The sequence below is a fragment of the Trachurus japonicus genome, chromosome 21, assembly GCF_045865225.1.
Source record: "Trachurus japonicus isolate A0001 chromosome 21, Traja_1.0".
Classification (NCBI taxonomy): Eukaryota; Metazoa; Chordata; class Actinopteri; order Carangiformes; family Carangidae; genus Trachurus; species Trachurus japonicus.
The window spans coordinates 25,933,583-25,961,538 of record NC_140927.1 but is presented as its reverse complement, the minus strand read 5'-3'; the positions used below and the strand labels follow the sequence as shown (position 1 = coordinate 25,961,538).

At 42.7% G+C, this 27,956-nt stretch overlaps 1 protein-coding gene across 2 annotated transcripts in view; it reads right to left on the bottom strand.

The window, feature by feature from the left end:
- Nucleotides 1–27,956, bottom strand: part of LOC146965367 (rho GTPase-activating protein 20-like) — a 68,368-nt gene that overhangs the window by 37,989 nt on the left and 2,423 nt on the right. Inside the window, exon 1 of one of the 2 annotated variants that reach the window (XM_085764794.1) lies at nucleotides 156–462. The exons of the other annotated variant lie outside the window; for it this stretch is intronic. Within the exon in view, the coding sequence (XP_085620920.1) occupies nucleotides 156–248 (93 nt within the window). The 5' untranslated portion in view covers nucleotides 249–462. Of the gene's footprint in view, nucleotides 1–155; nucleotides 463–27,956 lie in introns of those variants that run through there. 2 annotated transcript variants of the gene reach the window in all.

Sequence of the window (27,956 nt, the reverse complement as noted above, 5' to 3'; positions counted from 1 at the left end):
TGGCACCGTAAAATCCCAGTTTAATATCACATAAGACTGTCATTTCCACACAATAATTCATCCTAAAATAAGCGCATAGGCCAAATAAAACACGCAAACACGTGTGTCCAGAGTCAGATCTCCATCAGCTCCCACGGAGCTCCCACTGCTGTTACCTTTTTGTTGTCGGTGAGCGCCTTGCTCTCTCCGGTCAGAGAGTCGGACCTGTTCTGTCCCATGGTCCCCTGCTGCGGTGACATGGTTTCCATCAAGGCAGTACAGATCCACGGGGCCGAGCGCACCGGCGGTATATTCCCATGACAGCAACCAGAGAGTTAAGTCCAAAGTTTATCCGGCGGAGAGCAGCGCGCGAGTCCGGGGAGAATCCATGATGGAGAGAAGAGGAAGAAGAGGACGATGAGGAGGATGAGGATGATGACAACTCAGCTTCAGTCTGTGTGTCTCCGTGTGGGCGCTGTTTGGGTCTGAGCGCTGCCGCCGCGGTCCGCCCCATCTCACTCTAATGTTGTCAAGTCAGCGGGGAGGGAAACGTGACACTTCCGGTCGTGCCTTTCACAATAAAACCCGCTACTGTTTGTTTACAGTAGGAGGTAGCCTATCGCAGCATGAGGAGCAGAACAACCAGGTTCTGCAACAGTTTCATCCCCCAGGCCATAAGACTGCTGAACCTCCAATACGGCTGATTTCTTAACTTTTGCACATGCCACTTTTAACATGTTTAACATTTTAACTGTGATCCTTTTTAACATTTTTAACATTTTAATTGTGATCCCTTTAAATATAAAATAGTATTCTTTTGGCACATATGCACACAGAGCACTTTACTGACCGATCAACCTCACTTGTCTTGTTTTTTAAATTTTTTTTACACATATATTTCTGTTTGTGCCAAGAGTCAGTGAAACGAAATTTCGTTCTATGCACACTGTGTATTTTGAATGACAATAAAGTAGCTATTCTTCTATACTTCATTCTTCTTACACGTGAGGTGAGAAAATTGACGCAGAGTTGCTGACAAATGTTAAGTAGTAGGATAAGCGTCTGTTTAAAACTTTTACATTTTTACATTAACACATAAGCTAAGGTAACCCTCATAGACCACAGCTCGTTTTGATGATTTAATTTGTTGCAAGAAACCACTAAAACTGTGTACAACTGATAGCCTATAAAATACGTGTAAAACAGCTGTTGTTTACACATGAGGTGAGAAAATTAACATAGAGTTCCTGACAATTAATGAAACCAATTTTGGGACTATTTTACATTAAATTAAGCAAAGGTAACCTGCATAGTCCACAGTTCAGGTCAGTTGTTTTGATGATTTTAATTAGTTGCAAGTGCAGGAGTTAAACCCCCAGAGATGTTGGTTTACTAACAAAGTGTGTGATCATATCTCACATGCAAAATGAGGCTGATTGTGCATCTAGAATGGGTGTCTGGTTGCATTTTATCAGCCAAGAATTGAATTGAATTTAGAGGTTTTCATTTTAGAAAAATAAAAACAATTGTGAGGACAACTGTATATTAATATGACAGGAATTAATAAAAGTATCCTGAAAAATTGAACTCCTAATATAAAGTCCAGTAAATTACATGATGTCTATTTCTAGTGGAAAGCTCTAACATTGTTTTTGAATTACAACAAAATTGCTTAATTGGGGATTTACATGTTGATTTAGATGTTGTTTCTTAGTATCAATTGTTGGATTATGTCCTACTACTACTACTCTCCCATCTCTTCCATTTCAAACCTCTTTTATTTTGAAGGCACAGCTGACTCCTGGTCACATCCTGTCTGCATGTCCTGCTGCAGCTCATGTACAGTATATGAAAGCATACTTTGGTTTAACTCTTGGGGCTTGCTTGTGTATACCTACAAGTGTGAGTTTTTTCTTTCTTTTTTTAATGTGAGGGACTCGTCACATGTTTTCCACGTCTGGCAGTCGGTGCCACAGAGAAACCGACTGTTCTTGTACGACAGGAGAGTGGGTTTTCACCGTGCGTCCGGCCCAGCCAGGTGTAAGAATGTGCTCCCAGGGCCAAGAATAACATGACTGATGAGGAGGAATGTCCACAGCATGACACATTTGACACATTTGCCTCATAGCTCCGGCTACACTGTACCTCACTGTAGGATAACTGTTTACTTTCAAAAGCCTGAAGGTGATTGGAGAGCGCACACCTCTGGAGAGACTGAGGGGATTTTGTTGGTTGGGCTGCACAGACGTAGTTTTTTTTTCGGGGGGATTAAATCTCAAAAATGTCTGTTGGACACACTACAGTTAAAACCTAAACATGGTGGAAAGATCTGTTAAAGGGAAACATTTAAAAATAAGCAGCTCCTTGGAAACAAGTTTGTTCATTTTGGTCACTTCCTTTCTAAAGAAAACCCAAAATAGGCCCCTCTTTGAGAGAAAACCTGAAGTATCTGAAGCATCTGAGAGGCTGTTGGATTGTTTTTCATTTGTATTGTAGGCAATTCTCTCTCTGTGTGTCTCTCTCTCCACAAACACAAAGGTATGCAACAATTGTTCCATCTTATCTGTGGCCCTGAAAAGTGGCATGCATACGATGATAAGGACATTGATAGTGCTCGGCCGTCCCCTTTGATCATGTCACCAGCTGCATGAAATAACAGCCAGGGTAAAAAAGAAACAAAAAAAAAAAGAAAACTTGTTGGCTTGCTTCGGTCTGGAGAACAGCTTCAGCTCTTGATGAGCAGAAAGCTGCATTCCTCCTCTCTGCACCTAAATCATCCTTTCATCAAGGGCCCGGTGTGGCCAAGTCATATTTGTTCTTGAGAAAACCTAAATTGCCTTTCACATGATGATGCCCTACTTTTAAGGGGTTAAATGACTGCTTTTGTTTCCTGCTTTCTTCTCTCAGGAGTCGCCTGTCTGTGAGAATCCAAAGTAAAAAAAAAAGCAACAAAAAGCAAAAAGCATAGAGCAAAAGAAAAAAAGAAAAAGAAAAAAGTAAAGTCTAAATTGAGGGTGTGTCAGAAATGTGGTTGGAAACGTCGCTGCTTTGACCACGACTGCCACTGCCACTGCACTGTTTTGTTTCTTCCTCCTCACTGTTCCACTCTGTCACTGGAAGACGCCGGGTTACGACACATAAAAAGTGTCTCGGAGGAGCAGGGATTTTTTTTTCCAGTATCCATGGCAAAAGCAACACATTTTCTCTGTGATAAGTAAAAAACACACTTTTTTTTTCTTTTTTCTTTCTTCATTCGGGCCCAAATCCTCATAACTGGGTCACACTTCAACACACACACCTCGATGTCAGACGGCAGCCAAACACTCCTGGATTCCCCTCGTGCCTCCGCTGAGCCCGGCCCACTGTGGCTTCAGGTCGGGGGGGAAGAAGAAGAAGATGAAACTGGAGGAAGCCCCCTTCGTATAATCTGCACTAGTGCGTGTGAATGAAAGACACAGAATCAATATGTGTCCTTGTGAATATCATCTGACATTTCCTTTGAAGTGTGTGTGTGTGTGTGTGTGTGTGTGTGCCTGAAAGGGAATGTCTCCGACCGTCACGCCTGGGGGGTCAGTCTATTGAAAAACCTGAAGCTGCCTGTTGGAGGGGTGGGGGGGCGGAGGAGGACAGTATTGACTTGGACGGAAAACAGTGGAGTCCAGAGAGACACAAAATGAGCTGGAGAGAGTCCAGCGCTCTGACGGGAGCTGCTTCATTCTTGTCCGCACAGGGTCCGAGTGTCAGGAGAGAAGGGGGGGAGGGGAGGTGAGGGGGGGTTGCACTCTGCACTGTAAATACATGCACGGATGCACCCCCGCACACACACACACACACACACACAGAGACACACACTATATATACATAGCTGGGTATCTATTTAAAGAGCAACTCTGCCCCTTTCGCCTTTGAAAACAAATACACACGCTCACGTTCGGGCCGAGGCCACGAGGACGCGACGAGCTGCTGCAGAGGTTCTAGGAAAGACAGAAAGACGGATGGACAGACGGACGGAAGGATGACAGAGATGTTTCGACCAGACAGGGAGGTGCTGTGACCCAAAACGGCATCCACTACCACCACCGCCACCACCACCGCCACAGCCGCCACTGCTGCTGCTGCTGCTGCTACTTTAAGAAGCCAGACTTCCATGTTGCCTGCTAAAAATAAAGAAAGACCCAATGTTTCCCCCTTTTCTCTCTCTCTCTCTCTCTCTCTCTCTCTCTCTCTCTCTCTTGAACAGTATCATGCAGAGGTTTCTGGGCGACAAATGTTTGAGGTATGGCTGTAAAAAATAAAATAAAATAAAAAATCTGGAAAAAATGACATCTGGGTGGGAAATAATCTTTTGGCAGTTTTTCTAACCCGACTGACTGCTGTGCAGTTTCTGGAGTGCACACAACTTTAAAAACTCACGGTTACACTTTACTTGAATAGGTATTCATAAGACTGACATAAAACTGTCATAACCATGACATAACAGCTGTCATAAACATCAATGAATACTTCTGACAGCTGTCGTTAAATGTCATTCGGTAAGTTATGTCACTTTTAATGCACAGTTGACATTGTTTGAGATGTTTTTGTTCTGACAACTTGACATAAAGACAATTTAAACTGTCATAGCAGACCTAATTGCCAAACTTTAAAAATTATGTCAAGTTCTCATAACAAGGAACATCTCAAATAATGTCAACTTTGCATCAACAGTGACATAACTTACTGAATGACACTTAACGACAGCTGTCTGTTTATGACAGCTGTTATGTCATGGTTATGACAGTGTTATGTCAATCTGATGAATACCTATTCAAGTAAAGTGTTACCAAACTCACATCATGTGAGTGTGACAAAGCTCGTGCACTGTTTAGTGTATAATGTTGCATTAATGATGAGCCCTCTCTCTCTAAAAAAAAAGAAAAAAAGAAGTGAAGACATATTTCCACTATTCACATTCATCTGTTTACTCCTCAGGGATTTACAATTTAGGCCTTTAAAGGCTCCGACACAAACATCAGGGTTAGTTCTAGAGGACGAGGAGGTGGAAACTTCAGCATGGCTCTCTCTCTCTCCCTCTCTCTCTCCCTCTCTCTCTCTGTCTCTCTCTCTCCGCTCCACCGTCAGCGTGTCTCTGTCTCTTTCACTTTGTCTAAACATTGCGGCTCGGAGAGGCCGAGGCGGATCGGCCCCGGCAGAGACGAGCGGCGCAGGAGACAGGACGGAGGCGAGCGTGGGTGAAGCAGACTGAGACAAAGGCCTGCGGTGAGAGGGAGTGACTCAGGTGGAGACTGGGAACGAGGGAAGACGACTTGCTGGAGGATGGAAATTGCGGGTTAGCTGGACGCCATCTCCCTCCGACAGACAGACCTGGCACGAGTGCGGTGATGTTGTCAGAGCTGGGGGTTTTTTTTAAACCATGAAACTCTTTGGGGGTTTTCATCAACAACCAACCAGGACGATTTAAACTAGATAATGTCCTAAAAAAAAGCTGTAAACTGTAAACCAACCTCCAGTTTATTTTCTCTGTTTGGAGCCAAAGTTTGGTTTTTCTATTTGGTTGATTCTGTTTCTAACTTACTAAATCACAACCAGGCCTCGTTAATTACAGTTGTGTGACTTAAAAGCAGCTGGTTTATTGGACAGTTTATCTAATCTGTCATCCTGTCAGGTCAGAAATTTATTCCCAGTTTCTGTAATTTCCTCTTTACTTAAGAGGAGAAAAACGAGCTGAGTGTGCAACTGTGGTTCCTACAAAAAGAAAACTAGGGCCCAACCGATTAATCAATCAGCTGATATGAGCTTCTCTCTGCCAAACTGGTACTGGTGAACTAATATGAACGCTTTTTTATGCCCTAAAACGTTGCAGGAGAACTGCTAACTGGCTGGGTTTGATGGGGAAATGATGTCCTAGCATTGGTTGATCCACCAGAGAAAAGTAAATGTGAACACAAATGCATCCTGAGCAACACAAATATTTGACTATTTCAAATGTTTACAACCTTATTTCATTTAAAGGAGAACTATGCAACGATGCGGTCGCTTTTCCTCTGTGTTGCTAACCCTCCTCCCGGCCATGTGCATTTGTTTACAACGAAGCTGACGAGAAATCGATCAATAGAGCAGTGGATAACGTTACATATCATATACAATGTTACGATGTGTATATTTGTGTAGTTTAATCTGTCATAAACAAGAGATTACAGGTTACGGGGCGCGTTTGTGTTGCGGTGCAAAGAGACGAGAGCTTGATCGAGGGCTCTGATCTTACAAGGTTGGTTTTCAGCCAAGAGACGCTAGGTGGAAGGCAGAGAGCCTCCATTCTCTATGGAACTAGTTACAAGTAATTTATTTAACCAACACAATTACTCTGAAGCTGTTTAATTAAGCTAAAGATGTAGCATTAAACTAAAAATCCTGCATAGTTCCTCTTTAAGAGCTCCAGCCCTCCATGTCCTGGTCTCTCTCACACTGATGAAGGACCTGTCTGTGGCTGATTAGCCAAAAACCAACAATGCATACCTGTTTATTTGCATGCATCACAAGTGGTCACTCGAGACGCTTTTAATACCAGTGGGACTTTTCTATACACTGAAGAGGAGAAGCCCCAGGTGGTAGGGGGCAGTTGGGATTAGGGGCTGATGCTATAGAGAGATTTAGGATTTTGACTCCAGAGTCTGGGGTCAGCGTCTACATATATTTTTACGACATGAATCAAATTAAACTATTGGCAAAATAAAATTGAAAAAGTTTTATTTTGAAAAGGTCAACATGTTTAGTCTCATTGCTGAAACATGAGAAAACTAAATGATGAGTATCAATAAATGAAAAGAAGATAAACTGAACTGGACTGATGAACTCTAAAGGGTCAGTTGACACAAATAACATAAAGGCCACTCACAAAGTGACTCACCACCACTAGTGATAGAAAACAAACACTCGCCTGTGTCCACTAAGGCTTCAGACCACAAGAGGTAGGTGGTAGTTTGAGTAATGATAATTTAAGTTGCCAACATTTTGTGATACTGTACCTCTGTGTCGCCTTAAACTCCGCCCACCTCAGACAGACAGACAGACAGACAGACAGGCGACCAGTCAGTCAGTTAGTTAGTCAGGGAGACAACTGAGACAGAAATCAGAGAAACAGACGGTCTGAGCCTGGCTGTTACATCTGCTATCTACTTGCACACACACACACACACACAGACCCCTCCTCCTCCTATGGCAGACCCTCTAACCCTGCTAATCTGATTAGCCCAGTCTCCCTGCAGAGTTAGGGATGCTATTGACACACGGCCATGTGCATGCCGCTGCTTTGTTGTTGTTTTGGTTGTTGTGACCGATTTATCCTGACGGCACGTCACTGCGGTTCACACACTGCAGTTCTGTTGTTTACATAACATATCTGCAAAAACATGCACAACACACCAATACAAATACACAACTTTATGTGTATTTTAATTTAGTTCTAAATATTAATCTGTGCTTGGGTAACACATTAATTTACAGGCTAATTATGTGATAATGTCAAAAAATAGCTTAGAAATCACAATTAATTGCGTAATGTGAAGAAATAGCCTAGAAACAACGATCAATTTCATAGTAATGTCCTGTTTTTCATTAAGACAAAAGATTTCACATGATTTTCATGCTTTGAATTTTTGGGAAAGGCCAGAATTTTTTTCCACCAAGTCCTTGTGCAATTGACCGTTATTTCTTGACTTTCTTGATTACGACACAATTAATTGTTATTTCTATTTCTTGACATTATCACATAATTAATGGCCTGTAAATTAAAGGGTCTTACCTGTGCTTTTTGTTTTACTACTTTCATATTATCATTATTATCAGTAACGCAGCATGCTGGAGCACTGGGCAGAACTTTTGAGCATACAACAGGTTCAATACGTTTAAGGTGCAGTGAATTTTAAAGTCCAATGTTCAAAGTGCACTAGGTCAGGTAGTGAGGTATGCATGTGTGTGTCCGTCTGTGTTTGGACAAAATGAAACAAAAGTCATTTGGAGGATGCAGCTCAACAGGTTAAGTGATGTCCTGAGGGCTGACACACACACACACACACACACACACACACACACACACACACACACACACACACTAACAGGACTATACAAGTTTCAGCCGAGAGGTTGCGCTGGTGTGAGAAGCTGGTTCAACCGAACAGGGTTTCTGTGTGAGAGAAGCAGGGGCCCTGTGTGAACATGGGGATATTCAGTGACATGTACAGTTAAATGCTCCAAATAGATTGTTAATACGTTTATGAGATTGTTTATAAACTTATTAACAAACAAAGCAAGATATCCGCATATTATACTGTCACCATCAATTAACAACAGAAAGTGTGTTTCCTCCCCCCACCATGGTCACATAATTACGTCCCTGAGAGAGAGTCCTAATGCTCCGTAAAGCAAGCTATTCCAGATATGCAGATGAATGAGACGTCTCACCTGATGCTGATGCTATCTGTTGTGTCGTAGGAAATCCTACTGATCCAGTTTCCCTGCTAATGTATGTCGACACTGGATGGATTAATTACCAGCAATGTAACGTCGATGCAAGACATAGTGTGTTGTTAAAGGGATAGTTCAACATTTTGGTAAATTGGCCCATTGCGATAATCCCTGTAGTCTTAGCAGTAGGTTCGTTACCTTTAATTGTCAGTGCAAGCTATTTTTAGAACGGCGGAGCAGAGCCGCGAGCTGCTCAGAGCTACGCTACGAGACCGAGTTGTTTTTGAGGTGAATTCGTGCAAAACTGCTGATGCGCGTTCCTGTCAGGGACAGTTTTTCATCAAGCAGTCTCTGCATTTGCCCGTAAAACAACTCTGTCTGGTAACGTTGTGTTATTATCTCATAGCGTGGTGAATGTGCAGGTCACAAGTTGTCCACCAGAGCGTTTTGGAGTTGTTGGATTGTGTATTTGATGAGTTTGATGAGGGAAACCAAGAAATCCCATTAGCCTATCTTTGAGCAGCTCCCGGCTCTGCTCCCCTGCTCTAAAAATAGCTTGCACCGACAATTACAAGTAACAAACCTACTGCTATGACTATAGGGATTATGGCAATGTGCCAATTTGCCAAAATGTTGAACTATCCCTTTAATGATGGGGAAATGCTTGCTCGATCCTGGATATTGTGACACTGAACATTCAGCTACATCACAGGCTCATCTGGGCTGTTTCAAAAAGTTACATCTCTTTAGTCGTCAGCTTGAAACCAACTTAATTACACCTCATACCGACTGTTTGTGCAGCTCTGCAGACCCACTGACCCTCGTGACCCCGTCAGCTCAACGCTGACATCTCCAAACAGAGGTCATCCATCCACCCATCCTAACTTTTCAGATTATACCATGCAGGTACTGGTCACGTTTGACCTCTGTGCGTGTTAACAAACTCCCCTGCGGCCATGTTATTCCATAAAGAATGCAACAAAAAAAGAAACACAACGACAACATGCGGATGTTTTGTATAAACATTACTACAGTGATCAAGAATGCCACAGACCGCTGCAGGGTTCGAGCTTCACTTCATCATCTTTGACTGACAAAATGTTTGTATTCACTGATACACAGTGCAGCATACACAACTAATTGATGTAATCAGTGGATATTCGTGTTGCCAGGGAATCTGTTTTGTTTGTACACATCTTTGGCACCATTTTCGACTTTAACTGACTGATGTTTTAAAATTTCTTCATCGAAACAGCAAAATAAAACAAAATAATAAAAAAGTCTTGTCAGCATCCAGCAAGGGCTAGAAAAAAATCTCTTTGGGCAGCGACTCTGACAGATCCATTGAAAGGTCGTCCTCAAATCATCTCAGCAGCATTCCTTCCCAAAGCAAACATGATCACGTGTGAGTCTCTGATAGGAAAAATGATCTGGATTTAAAACAAGTCAGAGAGTTACAGAGTTACAGACAGCAGCGCGCAGATGTTTCAAAAGCTTGGAATGATTACTGATAATGATAATCATTATTTATATTCCACTTTATCGCTTGACTATGATTGCTTAAGTTGTTTTAGATATTACAAACTGTATTAATCACTCAACATTCATCCAGTCAATCAGTCAATCAGTCAATCAGTCAATCCCCCCCCCCCCCCCCCTGCAGCCGAGACAAACCGTGTCACTGCCCAGACAAAGCCATTTGATATACGCTCATATCCGAACCGTGGGCTCAGCCCTGCGAGGGGGCTTTAAACCTCTGACCTCATCAGACCTGGCAGCAACAGGTCTGACAGCTTGACAAGGTGGAGCAGAGACGATTAGGCTGCTTAGAAAACCTCGCTCCACTCAGGATCACAGTGGAGTCAGTGGACGTCTCTGTGGTCAAGAACAGCTCGTAATAAAGGGAGCGGAAACGACGAATGAACTTCTGCACCGGCATCTTTAAACAGATTCCTGTGGTGACACTGTTTCTGATCACTTCTCGTCAATGTTATAATCAAATACAATATTCAGTAGGAAACAATCTCTAGCGGTTTAGACAGACTGGCTGTAGCTGATCATCCTGTTATACCATGGTCTGGGTGAATCCTCGATTCTGATTGGCTGCTGGGTGTCCATTAAAAAGTGATAATGGACACCCATAAAGATGTTCCGGTAAAATAGCCTGATTACGTTCTAAATATTACTGCACTGGCTAAAACGCTTGTTAGTAACCACGGCAACGGACACTCGGACCAAAACAACTTTTTTTCAGCGCATCACGGCACTGGAGTCTGTAAACACACCGGCGGTAAGAAGTGCACTGGCCGTCTGATGGATTGGATGATTAATGGACTTCGCGGAAGCAACCGTCCTCCGCTTCGCGTCGGACGGTTCACGCCTCCGCGTCGTCCATTAATTTCTGATAATGGACACCTCGTCGGGCATTATCCCTTACATATGCAACAACCGTAAACCTAGTGTTTAGGTACAGTAACAGATAACATTACACAGAGTCAGGACCAAAACAAGCTGAAGTGAGTTGATAGGCAGCGTAAAGATTCTTGATAATCAGCCATATTCAGATTTGTCTCTGCTGCATTGTTGTCTCTTTTATCAAATCAAAGTTTATTACTGCACTGAAACTTTATTTTATGAGAACATGCAGGATCAAGCAACTCTGAAGACGTCCTAATTGTGTAAAGCACCGATGCATCGGCTGAACAGCGGTATTGGCCCATATTCGTCTCGTTGATTGAAAATACAGTGGCACATTGTGCTGACTCGGAGGAGATGCCTGTTTTTTTTTTCTTCTCTCTTTTTTAGCGGGACGTGACTCTGCTGAGAGACGGCGCCTGCACGTTCAATTAGTTGAAGTCAAGTGAGTGAAATCATCAGTTGTGTGGGAATAATAAAGATTTCTTGGTTTCCTTTACACAAAAGAGAAATAAATAACATCAGTACCAACATCCTCCATCGGCCAAATTGTTATTTTAAACATTGGTATCGACCCCAAATTTCACAATCAGTATATCCCTGGTCCTTTCGTTTCTCTCGAAGCTCTGAGTGGCGAGCGGTTCAGCAGGGAAACGTCCCGAGTGTAACAAAACATTACGAGGAAAAGCCACGAGTCGGTTGCAGGACTCATCTCTCAGTTTACCCAACAATGACATGATAACACGATGACGTGTGGCCGCCAAACTGATCATTTATTTGTTCAACAGAGAGGAGGGGGCGGGGATTTCTTGAGAGAGAGAGAGAGAGAGAGAGTCAGTTAGTGATTCATGACAGCACTTAACTCTCTCTCTCTCTCTGCTGCAGGGGTCAGACAAGCAGCCGGGAAAGAAAAGCTAATCAGGATGGTTTAGAGGAGTGGATAAGTGTGTTTATGTACACTTCAGTCAGCAGCCTCCACCATTTACCACTGTGTGTATCTGTGTGTGTGTGTGTGTGTGTGTCTCTGTGATTGTAAAGTCCATCTGCCAGCTTTACTGTGCATTTGTGCGTGATGTTTGTGTTTGTCGTGTGAGTGCGTCAGTCAGTCAGTCAGTCAGTCAGTCAGTCAGTCAGTCAGTCAGTCAGCGCTCAGACTCTCAGCGTCTGCCGCCGGGCCGCGCTGTGTGTGTGTGTGTGTGTGAGCTGCTATCACTTCCAGCCGTCTCTTATCAGCCGTCGGTCAGGAGGTCAGAGCATGAACTCAGGCTGAGGTCAGGACCATCCTTAGTTAGTGGATGTTGAACTCTATGGGGAAAAAAAATCTTAATTTGCAGTGATGATATTCTACATTTTTTTGTTGTTTACTACTGTTTTGTTTTCCTCCTCCTCCTGTGTGACTATGGAAGCAGCAGCAGCAGCAGCTACAGCAGCAGCAGCTACAGCTACAGCAGCAGCAGCAGCAGCAGCAGCTACAGCAGCAGCAGCAGCTACAGCAGCAGCAGCAGCAGCAGCAGCAGCAGCAGCAGCAGCAGCAGCAGAACGAGCTTCCTGGGAAGAGTGATGAACATAACAAGCAGCCAATAATGAAGAGGTCAAAGGTCAGAGCTGGTGAGAGGCCAAAGGGAGGACGCTGGACTGAGTGTGAATGTGAAGCAGAGCTCACGAGTGCTGACATGATGTGTAACAGACTGTCAGGGGGAGAAAAAACTTCAGTGGGAGGGTTTAGATTTTCATTTTCAGAGTCTTTTTAAATTTCTATACATATTGTCAAGCAAAAGTTTGGGCAAAATGTCTGTTAGTGTGAACACTTCAGCAAGTGGAAGATGAAATGATCTCCAAAAGGTATAAAGTTACAGATGACACATTCCCTTTACATTTTAAACACTGTATATATATTTTATTTTTATCTTTTAGCTACATTTTCAAACTGACAGAAAAGGAAAAGGGCCCACTGCAAAGGTTTAGCCACCCTGCATAGTTAGTAGCTAGTAGCCCCTCTTTTGGAAACTATCACAGTGTGTAAATAGTAAATATCTTGTCTGATACCTTGGTCAAAGTTATCTGAGAGCTCAAGTCTCCTGGGTTTCCCGTTCCTTTGCAGGCTGCTGCTTTGTTTCCCTTTTGCATTCTAAAACTGTAGAAAACTAAAACAATACACTGATAATGCTTGAAATATTGAAAAAGAGTGTTTCATGTTTAACTATATGCCTTTTGGAGATCATTTAATCTTCCACTTGCTGCTTAAATGTTCACATTAACAGGCATTTTGACCAGGGGTGCCCAAATTTTTGCATGACACTGTATATTAAAATTCAATTTACAGCACTGACGGTGCACGGCCGTGTTGATGGAGGCTGTAGAAGGAGATGGTGGAGAAAAGCTGCTCCGAGGTCGAGTGAGCAGCTCAGTAAAGTTGAAATTTGACAGGATTTCGTCAAACTGCTGCTTCACTAACCGGGCATGAACAGGGAAAGCATGGTCTGGATTTTATTAAAAGGCAAGGATGCCTGTGTGTGTGTGTGTGTGTGTGTGTGTGTGTGTGTGTGTGTGTGTGTGTGTGTATCTTAATGAGACTAGATGGCAAGTCCTGACTACAGAGCGCCAGAAATAAACCAGGATCTGGACTAGAATTACAATGTTGAACTCTTTTTTTTTTTTTTTTTTTTCCATTTTCTAACCACAATTAACCCGCGCTCATTTAAGAACACGCACAAACACACAAAAAACTGTGGATACACCATCGACACACACTGACACAAACCCAATAATGACATACTCGCAATCGCAAAAATGTGTCAGTCACACACACACACACACACACACACACACACACACACACACACACACGCTGAGCCCTCTCCCTCTCTGCTTCCAGGGGAACGCCTGTTGCTATTTTTAAACGCGGCTGCGGAGCCGTGAGCGCCGTAACTCGTTTTATATTTTCTCCGCTGCACATTCAGTCATGTGCCCTGTCAAAACACAAACGGCAGAGAAAACGTGCAGCAGCCAAGACCCAACTGTAGATAACAGGACTTCTGGCCCGACGCCCTGAAACACAACCATCCTGCTGTGTCAACATCTGGGTGCATGTTTGAATGTGAGCTGGATTTTTCTCTATCATACATCATCCTCCTCCTCCAGGATGTGCTCTCACTCTCGCTCTGACTAGAAGTCGAAGGTTGAAGTCCAGAAATTAGATCCTGGAAGTATTTTTTTTAAAACCAGGAATGATAACTGTGGTAAACTGTGGATTTTTAGCATGTGTGTGTGCATCTGTGTGTTCAGGAGCCAAAGATGACAGGGCGTTTGAAAACCAAACCACGTTCTCCAAAACCATATGAACGCTACTTTAATGAAACAGTACGACTTTGGAAAAAAAGGCAGATGTCAGGATTTTAAAACGGGATTAACTGCAGTTGTTTCCTCTAGTATCTCTCAAATGACAGCTTATATATCACGTGTGTGTCTGTGTGTGTGCATGGCTGCAAGATGTGTAAAATGTGTGTAATCTGCAGGCACTTCACAGTGACAGAGTGTTCACACACAAAACCACACGAGTAACTTAAAAAATAATCTTTGTTTTCACTTCACTTTGTAGCAGTGACCTCAGAGCTAAAACTGAGCTACGAGCTTCTGTAAAACCTTGAACATATAAATGTGGAAAATCAAACTGTTCTGTGTGGTTGGCATTGTGCTCCGTCCCCACCTTAAATAAAGAGTGTGGTTCCTGGTTTCAAATGGCTGAATGATCTCAAATTTTATCCCAACATGTTATCATGTAATTGAACAGATATTAAAGAATAACAAATGCGAGAATTTACACCTCTGTTTTTTAGAAACTGAGTGATATAGGCTACATATATACTGTATATGTGCGTCACCTGGAAGTCAGTAGTGGAAACAGTGAACCTGAGTACGGAGGGTTCAGCTGGAGCTGCCCGAGCGTCCTCCTCAGGCTGAAACTGTATTATTTACAACAGACTGGAGGCGTTTTGTATGTAACTGGCTTAGATGGTGACGTTTTCCTGACTTTCCCTTAAAGAAAGTTTGACTCATTGCGTCTTCTCTCATCTGTTGGACTTGTGGGAGCTGCAGAGCTGGAAAAAGCATCAAAGCGAAAGAAAACAGCAGAGGAAAAAAAAGACATCGAGTCATTTACTAACTAGACATTTCTGCTCATCTAAGGCCTGTCAGACAGAGAGATCCCTCCTGCCCAGGTTTACTCTACATCCACACCGGTGTTTTTTTATTTTTAAAGGAGACATATTATGCCGCTTTTCCACAAATTAAAATAGTTCCCAGGTGTCTTAAAGACATGTCTGTGACATGCTTCGGTCAAAATCCCCCAAGGATCAAACATCACAGCTCTTTTCATCCGCTCGAAACAGCTCTGTTCAGAACGGCTGGCTTCAGTGTCTGTCACTTTAAATGCAAATGAACCACTGCTCACTCACAGGTAGGGGTGGTATTATGCAAATCTGAAAACTAATTACATCATTGGATGTCAACTGAGGGAACAGCTCGCAAAAACCACATGGATTTCAACCTTGGGAGCCTGAAAAACACAGATTCTTTTTGTCATTTCTCACATTTTGGGGGTTGGAAGACAACACAAACACTCAAATAAATATATGCTATAAGTGATATTTCCATTGTATGTCCCCTTTAAAACTCATCTCTTTTGCGACACTCTGACCTTCCAACCAAGTTTTCACACACCAAAAATTGAGATCTTTGAAAATGCTGCTGGTCCTGTCTTAGTTATAAATATTGCCCTTTAAAAACCATGACGTAAGCCCCACCGCTGCCCCAGTGATTGCATCTTATCTGCCTCGACGACAAGTGGTGGTGAAGGCAACATCGATAATGAATTACAAAAGTTACTGATCTTGTTGTCTTTGCGAGAAGCTTTCGAGGAATTTGATTCTGTATTTCACCTCCCCTTGTTCAGAGTATTTTGTGCACTTAAGCAACCGCAGAGTAGAATATCTACTTCCTGTTTACACCGGCTCGCACATGCTCAATTTATGTGATTACTCAGGCTTTTGTACATTTTTAGATGTGATAGTCTGGATGGAGAACTGGTCACATAATGCACAGTTTAGATATGTGCACTCAGGGTCCATGTGAGGTCATGAGTAATATATACAGTATATATAAAAATGTGTAGCATAAATTTAATTGCAATAACTTGAGGTTTCATCCCTACACTCTCAGAGACCTCAGAGTCTCCGTCCTGTCCGCTGTGGACACGCTGTGGACACGCTACATGCTAAAGAGCTGGATTACTATAGGCTACAGATTGTCTAGCAGACTGAGTTCGGTGGGTGGTGTCATTTTCTTTTTCCATTCAACCATGGTATCTCTCACTGCCTGTGCTAACTATCCACAGTTCCTCAGCTTTTGTTTGTCTGAGAAAAAGAAGAAAAAAAAACCTGAGATGTAAAATGCATCACTTCCTTTGCACCAGAGGAATTTTTTCCAGGCAGCGAGTGTTGATGAAAAAGCTGCAGTCAGTATTGTGTTATTTCAGTCGGTCATACAGAGGGAATTGGATAATTATTGTTGAGAAAGACTGATTTCCATTTTTACGTCTGTGCTGTTTTTTTTTTAGCATGAATTAAAACTACAGTCATTAATTGAGACTAAACTTCATTGTTACATCTCAGTGTTGATGGTGTGAGACCACCAGTCTTTTCAGTGAGTGGCCATTCAAGTGAAGTAGAAGCCCTCTAGTTGCCATAGTAATTATGACAGGAGCAGCGGAGGAAGTCAGGTCCTCTCAGGGAGGAGGAGGAGGAGGTCGGGGTTGGACCGGTGGGTCGGGTCGACTCGACCACACAACTTCAACACAGACAACGGCTTCTCATGTCTCCTTTCAAACCGATCATCGCCGATCAGCGCCGTTTCTTTTGACTACAACACATAATGTTCATTAGTGTAACCATGACGACAGAGGTCCTCTCATACCCTTTACGAAGCGGTTTTACAGAACCAGCAAATGTATTCTTTGTCACTTTAAACACCCTTGAATTTTACGATTTAACAAAATTTAAAATGGCACAAATAATGTATAAAGTACACAATAATTTACTTTGTCAAAGTTCTCAGAGGCTGTTTGACATCAGAGAGAGTCGCTATGAGCTGAGGGGATCAGGTGTTTTCAAAAAACCCAAAACAAGAACCAATATTAAGCAGCGTTGTGGAATAACTGTGATGAATTAAAATTTCCTCATTTAAAAATATGTTTAAAACTTAAATACTAAAAGAATATATACATCTGTTATGAAAGCTGAATGTCTGTTTTGTTCTGAAGACCTACGGTGTAACTAGACCATGTACTGTAGATTAGAAATGGCCTTGTTGAAGATGTTTTTGTTTTGCTTTTCTGCCCTCATTCTTTTTTTCTCTCTCTTCTTTTTTTTTTGGTACAAAGGGTTGGTATAATAAGCATGACCTTCAGCCTACACCTTTTTGATTTGCTCCGGTCCTCATTGTATCCAGAGTCCCCCATATGGGTGACTTGAAGACATGCATAACAATAACAAAGCCCCCACTGCACTGATTATGAAAGAAAAATGGTCAAGTTATACACAAATTAAACAGCAGAAGCTGGCTACAACGTGTAAAAACCATGTTTTAAAAATGACCCAAACACAGCCAAAAACCACAACTCAAACAAACAAAAACATCAAACTTCATAAAGCACCTCTGTGTGGACCCAGTCGCCACATTTCTGGCTCGTATACTACTGTATCATTAATGCAAAACACATCAGCGACCTCTCATCAGAACGTGAACAACGGGGCGTCCCCCAGACAGCAGCAGCTAGCAGCAGCTAGCAGCAGCAAGCAGAGGGAGAAGACAACAACCAGCAAAGTCAGCAAAAAAACAGCCACTGCGTGGCCAAAACATGACGTGACCTTTGCTCTTAACATTGCTGTTTAGGCCGTGAAAAGGTTGTGATATGGTAAATCCACAATATTCCAGTTGAACTCTGCCTAGTAGTGTACATCAGAACTAGCCGGTGCCGAAACCCGACGGCGCAAGGACCCTACACGGAAAGCCTAGCAACGGAAGCCTGTGCCGCGCATACAACCCCACTGGCCTGCACGTGGATCTGCTGATCCTGACCTGTTCTGGCTGTCACATGGCTGCCGAGTGCGGCCAATCAACATCGACCTGGGTCCTAGCGACAATCTTCTCTCATCTATTGTTAAAATGACCGCCCCTCATAACTCGAATCGACACTGCGCTGCAGAGATAGAGGCAGAAAGCCAAACCCACCCAAACAAGCTGCTCTTAAGGCGCATTACCACTACATTTCGGATCACGGTACCTGCACGGCTCGGCGCTCTATTTGCGGTTTTCCACTAGCACGCAGTACCTGCAACCGGGTTACATTTTTGGGTATCCACTCAGCCCTGGTTCCAAAGCGAAGCCGAAGCTTACTAAAACGTGACGTCAGCCGACTTCCTTCCACTGATTGGCCGAAGAGTGTCGACAACTGGAAGCGACACCGACAACAGAAATGTTCCTGCTGAGCCTGTATATTACCCAAAATTTCTAATATTAAGACTGGCTCTTTTAATACGTGACTTTATTAAGTTTTAATAATTTTTTCAATGCGAGAAATGTACCTGTTAGATCCCCAGTGCGGTTAGTTTATAAATCATAAGAAATAATAAAAAAAAAAAGAAATAATAAAAGAAAAAACAATATACAAAATAAATGAATAAAAAAAAAAACAAAAAAATAGTATAATTAAAAAATAAAGAAAATTACAAAAAAAAAAGACATAAACCATCCTCCCACCTCCCCTCAAACCACCCCGTAACACCTCACCCCCCCACCACTCCCAAACAACCTACCGCCACCCCAACCCCCCCACCCTACCTCTCAAACCACCCACCACCCCATACCACCCACAAAACACTCCAACACCCCCCCCCACCCAGCACCCAACCAAACCACATCCCCCCTCAGATACACTACCCGTAACCCCCCCCAACACACACACCCCACAAACCCCAAACCACCCCACCTCTCCCAACAATTCAACACCATAATCTCCCCGCATCCCCCTCGCCACACAACACTCACACCAAACATCCAACATCACACCCCCCAACACGCACCAAACACCCCACACAACAATCCCACCAATCCAAACAAAACCCAAACCCCTACACCGACCACACCCCACCCCCACACCACAACTTCAAGACAACAAACAATACCCCCACAACCCCCTACCACACCCACCCCCATTACCCACCCCCCCCAAACCCACCCAACCCAACCCAACCAACACTACACCCCACCACCACCACACCCCACCCCCTCCACACCCACCACCACCCCCCTAACCAAACCCTAACCCCACCCCCCCACCCACCACCAACCCCCCAACCCCACCCACACTCCCCACCCACACACACCTCACACCCACATCCCCACCCCCACACTCCAACAACCCCCCCACTGCCTCTCCACCAACCCCCCGGCCCCCCCCAACACCCCCACAACCACCCCACCCCTCCCCACACCCACACCAACCACCTTCCCTCACCCCCCACCCACCACCATACCCCCACCACCCCCCACTCTCCCCCCCCCCCATCAACCCCACATAAGCCGGCGATACGAAGTATTGCCCCATGTATTTCTATAAGAGAAGCCTCCAGGATACCGAGTTCAGAGCGACCCGCTACAACCCAGAGGCAGCATCCCGGCTCCCTGAACATCACGCGTCCAGCCAACTACCACCCGTTCACCCCGAGTAGAACAGCCAGCTAATAACCTTCCCCGAGGCTTATAGTGGTTTTTAACCACCGTCTGGTAAAACTCTAAATGATGACTCATTGATAAAAATCTAACAATGTGCTGTAGAGAAGTTTTGTTAGAGGGTTAGACAGAAGAGGCAGCACTGCCTTGGGGTCGTACGCACAGAAAACAACCACCACAATATACATAATAAAAAAATGATATACAATGAACCATGGCCCGATCACAGATCTGTATACCACACCGTAGCATATTGAATGGTTTAAATGCCGTTAACGGGACGAGAGCAGTCAAAACTGTGGGTTTTAAAGCTAGCTAAAGCGAGGGTAGGTTCACTTCCTGTTTTCCAAAGTAAAAGCACAATATCTAATCGTAATGGCTATTCCTTAGATAAATAAGGCAACGGGAAAATAATTTTGTGAAAATAACCTGGAAGTGCGATGCTCCAACGGCTAAGCTAATAACGCCGACTTCGTTGAAACACAATTGTAACACAGGTATTTATCAGATTTTCCAACACGGTGGTGTATCTAAACGACTACTTTCTCGCCTGACAATGTTTCAAATTTTGCTAAGGATATAAATTTACATAGTTAAGAGCGTATTCTCGGCCCGATGTAAAATGACGTCACGGCGCACTAGTGATACTCAGTTGTAAAAGGAAACACAACCAAAACCGAGCCAGAGCCGTGCCGTGCCGCGGCCCGAACCGAGCCGAACCGTGGCAAGAGGAAATTCGCCATGAGAGAGCAGCAGAACGCAGAGACACTGAAACCACTATTTTAAGTTATTTTCCAATCAGGGTTGCGTTCCAGTAGAATTTTTTCAAAGATTAACCACATTGTGTGAAAATAAAGATTATACAATAGTTTTATAGAGCCAGGTGGATCCAAGCTGTGCAAAAAATGGACATTTTGGAAAGTTCGCCTGGATATTTGTAGTAAAATCTCACAATTTGTCCTGCTTCATTAATCAGAATCAACCCTGCAGAGACAATTTGCACAATGATGTACAAATGATTTTATTAGAGAGTTTGAGGTTCATCAGCAGTATTCTAAAGGGCACTCATCAAAAATATGATTTTTATTTTAAGGCGAAATATAAATATTAATAAATTTTTTTCTGTGTGACATCTACATTATACTCTTCCCCGTAACAGATATACTGAAATTTACACATTTCAGCAATTCCTCATTTTTTTCCCTTTACTATGACACCAAAAGTATTCAAATAGACCTTGTGGTTGCAGAGATATACTCATTTTATTATGGATATGCAATTTTCGAGAAAAGGCCTAAAAAATAGGCTGGATTAAATGCTAATCGAATAAACTGAACTGAACTGGTTGCTTTAACAGCAACGTCTTACAGTAAACTTCTTTCATTTTTTTTATATGTAAGGTTGTGTTTTGTGCAACAAGAGTGCATGTGTGTGTGTGTGTGAGAAAGAAGGAGAGAGAAAGTTCTTTGAAGAGGGTCAATCAGAGGAGACTAATGGACAGTTGTGTTAATTTCTTGGCAGCGGCCCATAAAGGGGCAAAAGGACACACACACACACACACACACACACACACAGTAAATGTAAGCATTCACATAAGTCATTAAAGCCCGTGTTGCCATAGCAGACCTTCAGCTACTGTTGAGGAGAAGTTGTACCGCTGACTAAGACGACCTGGGCTAAAAATAGCTCTGAAAAAAAAGAAAAGAGCGGCTTGTCGTTCTTTGTTTTCATGGTGTCTCTCTCTCTCTCTCTCTTTCTTTCTCACAATTTCTCTCCATCTTTCGCTGTGTTCAACATGTGGATAACCACAGTCTGATCTCGCACGATCTCCACAAACCAGCTCTGCAAAATAAACTTGTTAAAAAAAAGGGGTTGGATAAAGAAGGAGAAATACAAAATTTACATGATGTCAATGATTCAAATTGGTCCACATTGTTTTATCTTGCAAAGGTCTAGATTTTAAAGAATATGCATGCATTGCATATAGTATGAGAAAGGCACAGCAGAATAGGTTTTGGTATTTGAGATTTAAATTATGATAAGTACATGTGGAAATACCCACGTCTGTGTTCCCTCTGTATGTGCAGCTGGTGTTCATTTTAAACTGCATACATAGGTTATACTTTCATTTTAATGACAATTAAAATGAATTATAAAACTGTAAAAAAAAAAAGATAACATCTAAGATTAAAAAAACAAGTCACGATTAAAAAGAAAAAAAATCACGCTCTCATAAAAGCTGGCTTTAACAGGAATGAAATAGAAAGGAACTCCATATAAAGTTTATGAGTACAGAGAGAAATGGGTCATCCAGAGCAGCCTGGGCTGGAGACTGGTTTGTCGATTCAGGAGGCAACGCTGATTAGGTTTAATACAGAAATTGATTTCAAATGTGGAGAGGGTTCAAATTTCCCCCCTGGAAGACGACAGCTGATAAACCCTGCAGCCACATGGCACCGGCTGCACTGGGAAGCTGAACTATGTTAATGTGGAAAGAGAGGAGTCGGCTGGAATCAAACTTACATACAGGTGCATTGAAATAAATTAGAATATCATAAAAAAAAGTTTTGTTTATGTCAGTAATTCAATTCAAAAAGTAAAACTAATACATTATATAGATCCATTACAAACAGAATGAAACATTCATGTCTGTATTTATTTAATTTATTTTAATTGTAATATTTAGAGTATCTCAAACAATTTGAATCTTACAAAAGACCAATTAAAAAAGCATTTTCAATATGGAAATGTTGACCTTCTGAAAAGTATGTCCATCTGTGCACTCAGTACTTGGTAACTTGGGGCTATTCAGCTGGAAATAGCCAGAAATGAACTTTTACAAGATATTCTGATTAATTGAGATGCACTTGTACAATAAATATATATTAATGTCTGTCCTTTCTGCAGCAGCGTTGCAGCACATCTCTTTGTCTTATCAGTCTTCTCCGAAGCCTTCCTGTCAGCAGAACAATTAACCACCAGATTTATCTGCAGCAGCAGGCTGTAACCACCAAACACAGGATGGTGACATTTCGACGAGGCGAGAGAACACTTATCTATCTGATCAAAACATAAGACGATGTTCAGAGGGCACAATAAAGATTGGTGGTTAAGACCTTTGGTTTTCATCTTAAACCAGCATGAGAAACAGGAAGCTGCATATGAGGTGCAGTGATATCAGGCAGCAAGCCTGGTTCATCTCCACAGTGTGATGTTGCGATGAACAGTTGGGTTTTGTCCTTTAATAAACCCGCTGACATTTTAGAAGTGAAAGACAACAACAACAAAAGGGACAGGGGGCTAATTAGAGCAGCACTCCAACAAAAACATCTACTTTAGAGAGGCAATCTATCACCTTTCTAAACACTGGGAGAATACCACACTTATCATTTTGCCTTTTGGGCTCAGGAGTGAGATCTGAAAGCCAGAGCTCTCAGCACTCGAGCCAGGTAGTAATTACAACGCTAGTATTGATTTAAAAGGAGGAGAGAGAAAAAAACAGCTTTCAAAATCAGGTCTTGAAGATTTTTTCCAGCTGCAGGTGCTCTACTTTCACATCTTGCCATTATGGCAAAAAAAAAAAGATCTGTGCAGCTGATTTGTTTTGTAAACGTTACCAATCTGTCCAATTTGTAATGTTTATCCGGCCGGCACGTCAAAGTCTGTATTTTCATGTGGCCACAGGGAAATGCTCAGGAGTTTCCAAGCCTTCGCTGCTGTTGTATATTGTTTGACTGGATCCGACCTCAACCCCTTGAAAACATTTTCCCTGCTGCATCCCACCACATTTTCCCCGCGCACCGCAAAATATATCACCGATCCCTGTTTATTTTCTTCTATTCCCTGCATTTTTCTTCTCCTGTGATCCATCCCCTCAGACTTTCTCCGCCAGATCATGTAAAGACTCAGTGATGATGAATCACTCTCTCCGCTGTGTCAGGTCTTTCTCTCTTTTGTTTTCTGTTTTTGTCACCCATCCACGTCTCCCTCCCCCTCACCGTTTGCCCCAGTGCATCGTTTCCATCTGTGTATCTTGCAGACGATTTCCTGCTTCCCATGGTCGAAAATTCACAGATACTCTTGTTTGTGTGTCTTTTTTTTCTTCCTTTTTTCTTTTTTTAAACTCTCCTCCATTGTAACCACTAATGCTATCAGGTTTCATAGACTATTTTCATCCTCTAGTTGTGTGTGGACTTCAAACAGCATGGATGAAAATAGAGCCGTGCATGTTTTTACACTAGGTCACCCTCAGAAACCCAAAACAATAATCCAACCTAATGACCAAATTACTTCACGGATGGCTTAGGAGTGCGCGCCACTTTTCCACACACACACACACACACACACACACGCACACACTGAGACACACACACACTAAAGGCTACAGCAACAAAGTAAAAGACCCAATCTATCTGTAATGCTCTGAAAACAGTTTGGATGAACTCGTCCGCTGCACAGCTCCCAGGCTTTTCTCTCAGCTGCTGATAGGAAACGACAGGACGACATGTTTGGTTGGGTTACCATAGAAACACAACGACTGAAGCTGTTTGCCCACATGTATGCACTCCCCACCCATTAACTCATCCATCGCATCTATGAAATTTTTATGATTGTTTGAAGAAGTGGAGGGTTTACGGCACATGGGACATACCACAGGCTCTGGACAGAGAGGTTTTCAGTTTCAGGGTGAGTTGTCGCTGTCTCCACTCAAAATCATCTGTTATTTTGTGGTAAAATTGGTGCCTCTTGTTGAACTAGTCATGCAAATCATTCAATCATGCATGAACCCGACATGTAGGTCTCTCATTTGCATGAACTTCATTGTGTTTTGATAAAAATACGTTTTATTAAGTTCATTGCTTCTACATTTTGCCCATCAATCATCAGTCCCCCCAAACACCAAAATTTGTAATCACTTGCTTTCTAGGATTTTACCAAGTCAAAGCCTCTGACCCCAACCATCCCCACACAGAAAGCATTATAAGCATACATCATTAACTGCATTGGAGTTGAAATAGATTTTTAGATTAATAGACACTAGACACACTCACTCACTCACTCACATGGTTGTTATTTTAGTTTGTAACGACTGAGCTCGAGCTCGATCTCTGTCTACCTAGAACTTCGGTAATTTTCATAAACTCTTGTTTGCTGCATATTGTTGTTTTAAAGCCACGCAACAGAAGAAGCAGTTCTTCTTGATCTTGTGGTGTGAAGGTGAGGTGGCGTCTGTCCGTTTTGGTCAGGCTCTCCTCAGTCAGTGTATTAAACGGCGCGGCAGCAGAGGGAGCTACTTCTCTCACTGTAGCTGAAAAAGTTATCGGCGAGGCGGCCCGGGGCCTGCCAGATGCCATCTCGTCAAAAAACTTTATCCCCTTTTCTCCTTGCATCCTGTCCTTCCCCATTTACCTTCACCTCCTCCCCTCCTCCTCCTGCTCTCTAACCTGGGAACGCAGGGTCAGTTGGCCCTAATCCCCCCCTCTTACAGCTGGCCTAATACCTCCTGCCGCCACCCTGATGTCTCAGACTTCACAACCTCCCGTGTCACGACCACCGTCTGAAGCCGGGGAGACATAATGCAGCCTGACGTTGAATCCCCTTGCTCTTGCTGTCTTTGGGGAAGCAAAGCTATGAGAAGAAGGCCTCAGAAAACCACAATGGCCACCCATGAGGGTGAAGCTAGAATAAATACCACAGAGCAGTTGATCAGGAAAAAGACGGGGCCTTGGATCTGAAATTGATCCAGAATGGTATCAATAAGACAAGTCCTCTTTGATCACAGTGGAGAAACAAGCTACAAAGAATAAATACCAGTGCTGCCAGTTTTTGGAGGATTAAGTCTCATCTTTCACTAAAACAAGTCCAAGCTTCAAGTCTAAAGTCCCCACAAAACAAGTCCTTCAATGCCATGTCACATCTCAAAATAAATGTAGTTGGTCCAAGTATCAACTCTTCCATGGTCAATTTTAGTTGAGTCTTAGGTTTTAAACTTCAACGTCTTTCAAGTCTTTCGTCCTGCCAAAACAGGTTTGAAGTAAACTGTGAGAAGTCCAGAAATCTTTAACCTGTCCATGTCCCAAGTCCTGTCAACACAAGTCTCGAGTCCTAAATGGCAAGTCCAAGTCTGGTGTCCTTAAAGGTAGGACTAACTCAGGACCCACGCCAAGCCAAGTCAAGTCAAGTCTCAAGTCTTTATCTGGTTTATGGGATGTCTTAATTGCACAAAGTCAAGTCCGACTCAAGTCTTCAGTTTTGCCAAAGCAGGTGTGAAGTAAATGAAGAGAAATCCAAGTTTGAAAACAAGTCTACTGTGTTTTTCAAAGCAGTGTTAATGGTGTGGCTGTATAGGACTGAACCCTTTGTACATGTAGTCCAAATTATTCACAGTATGCAAGTTGTCAAAACTTGACACTTGCTATGTTTTTGCTCTCAAGTCTTTGGGGAGTCTTCAAGTCTGCAGTAGTTTGAGTCTTACAGCAGTCAAGTACAAGTCAAGTTTCAAGTGTTTTCTTTAACGGCTGCAGACTGAGTCAAGTCTAAAATGTCAAGTCTGATGTCTGCATCTCCGAGAGACAAGTTCCTCCCCGAGACTTAAAAACACAAAACCTCTGGATGAAAAACATTCCCAATGTCATCAATCTTGTCCCAATTAGCAGGACAAACACGGCTGTCAAAGATATGAACCAAGTATGAAGATATCAGCTTCCAAAAATATGACTTGATCTTGAAGTTTCTTAATTTGCCAAGTCTCTAGATAACCCCCTCCTCCAAAGAAGGACGTACCGAGCCGACGTCAACACAGGACTTTCTCACACACTTACTGTACATGCATTAAATCAGTCACGTGAGAACAATTGCATACCTCATACAGCATGATTGTTGACCCCCACACAGACGCACACAGGGCTGAATATATACACAGGCACCATACATGTCTAAATACATATACAGTGCATACGGAGTATGGCCCGATTTGTTATGACTTGGGGGCAGTAATGATATACCTGGAAGAGTCAGGAGATAACTTTAATGATATGCTGAACTTCATGGCTTCTGAACTTCAAACTCACTGTGTGCGCATGTTTGTGTGTGCAAGAGTGTGCGCACATGTTAATGGCCGTATAACTGATATAGTATCAGACACGGGGGCTGTGTTGAACACAAACAGACCGCCGTTCCCCCCGTATACACTGACCTCTGAGTCACACAACCTTTTTCATGCATGGGCTTTCCTTCTCTATCTGCTCATATGTTGATGTTTTGAGATGAATATTTTGAAAATCCTGTCTTGAAAGGACCGTATGTGGCTGCACATGTTTGCTCCTCATCGTATATAGTGTATATATATAGCATATGAAGGAAAAAAGCAGCAGCATGCACAGCTAGGAAACAGATGAAGTCATAGCTGAGTACAAGGTGAAAGAAATGCCAGTATTCTCAGTTGAACAGTTTTGTATTTTATCATGGGGCAAACAACGTAAGTTAATTATGTACATGACCACTTTTGAATGCATTCTCTATAGTTTTGGATTTAAAATTTTTATGTATTTCTTTCTTGGAAACAATTGATTATATTCATTTGCGCTATTGAAGTGTGTCTTATTTGAAAAGAAACTGGGTGCGTTTCTTATAATAACATGCAAATGACAAGATGCAGACTGTTTGTTCACTGTGAGTTTCATCAAGTGCCAGATCAAAATTAGTCTGTAACCTAATATTGTACTCTCTCTCTAATCCGTCTGGTATTTTCCAGCTCATAAATGGTTAAGTGATATGTTTTGCCTGCTGATTAACGGCATTAATCTATAGATATGCTGAACAGTCTATACAATCCATATATTTCCAATCACAATTATCAGATTTCAAGACCAAAATCATCTATGTTTACAGTCTGGTTAATTATACTGATGCTACCAGCTTCAGGGGGGTGTACTGTCGTACAACAGCAGCCCCACCTCTAGGTTTTTTAATAAAAGAGCCAGCAGAGTCTCACTTCGTGCAAAAACAGCATTCCTCTGAGTCCGTACAGTCTGCGGACCACCTCACGTGAAGCCACCTGACTTCCTACTGTACACACTGACTCACATTTACACCTCTCTAATCCCATAAACCCAAATTGTATCATGTGGGTGCAAATAATTTGACAGAAGATAGACAGAAAACAGAGAGAGAGAGAGAGAGGGAAAAAAAGAGAGACATAGCAGGAGGCGGAGAAAAAGAGACAGGCAATCATTTTCATGACCCTGCTGAGGAACTGCAGCACATGACTCATTACATTAACAGCCTATAAGATTAAGAGAAGATCACATACC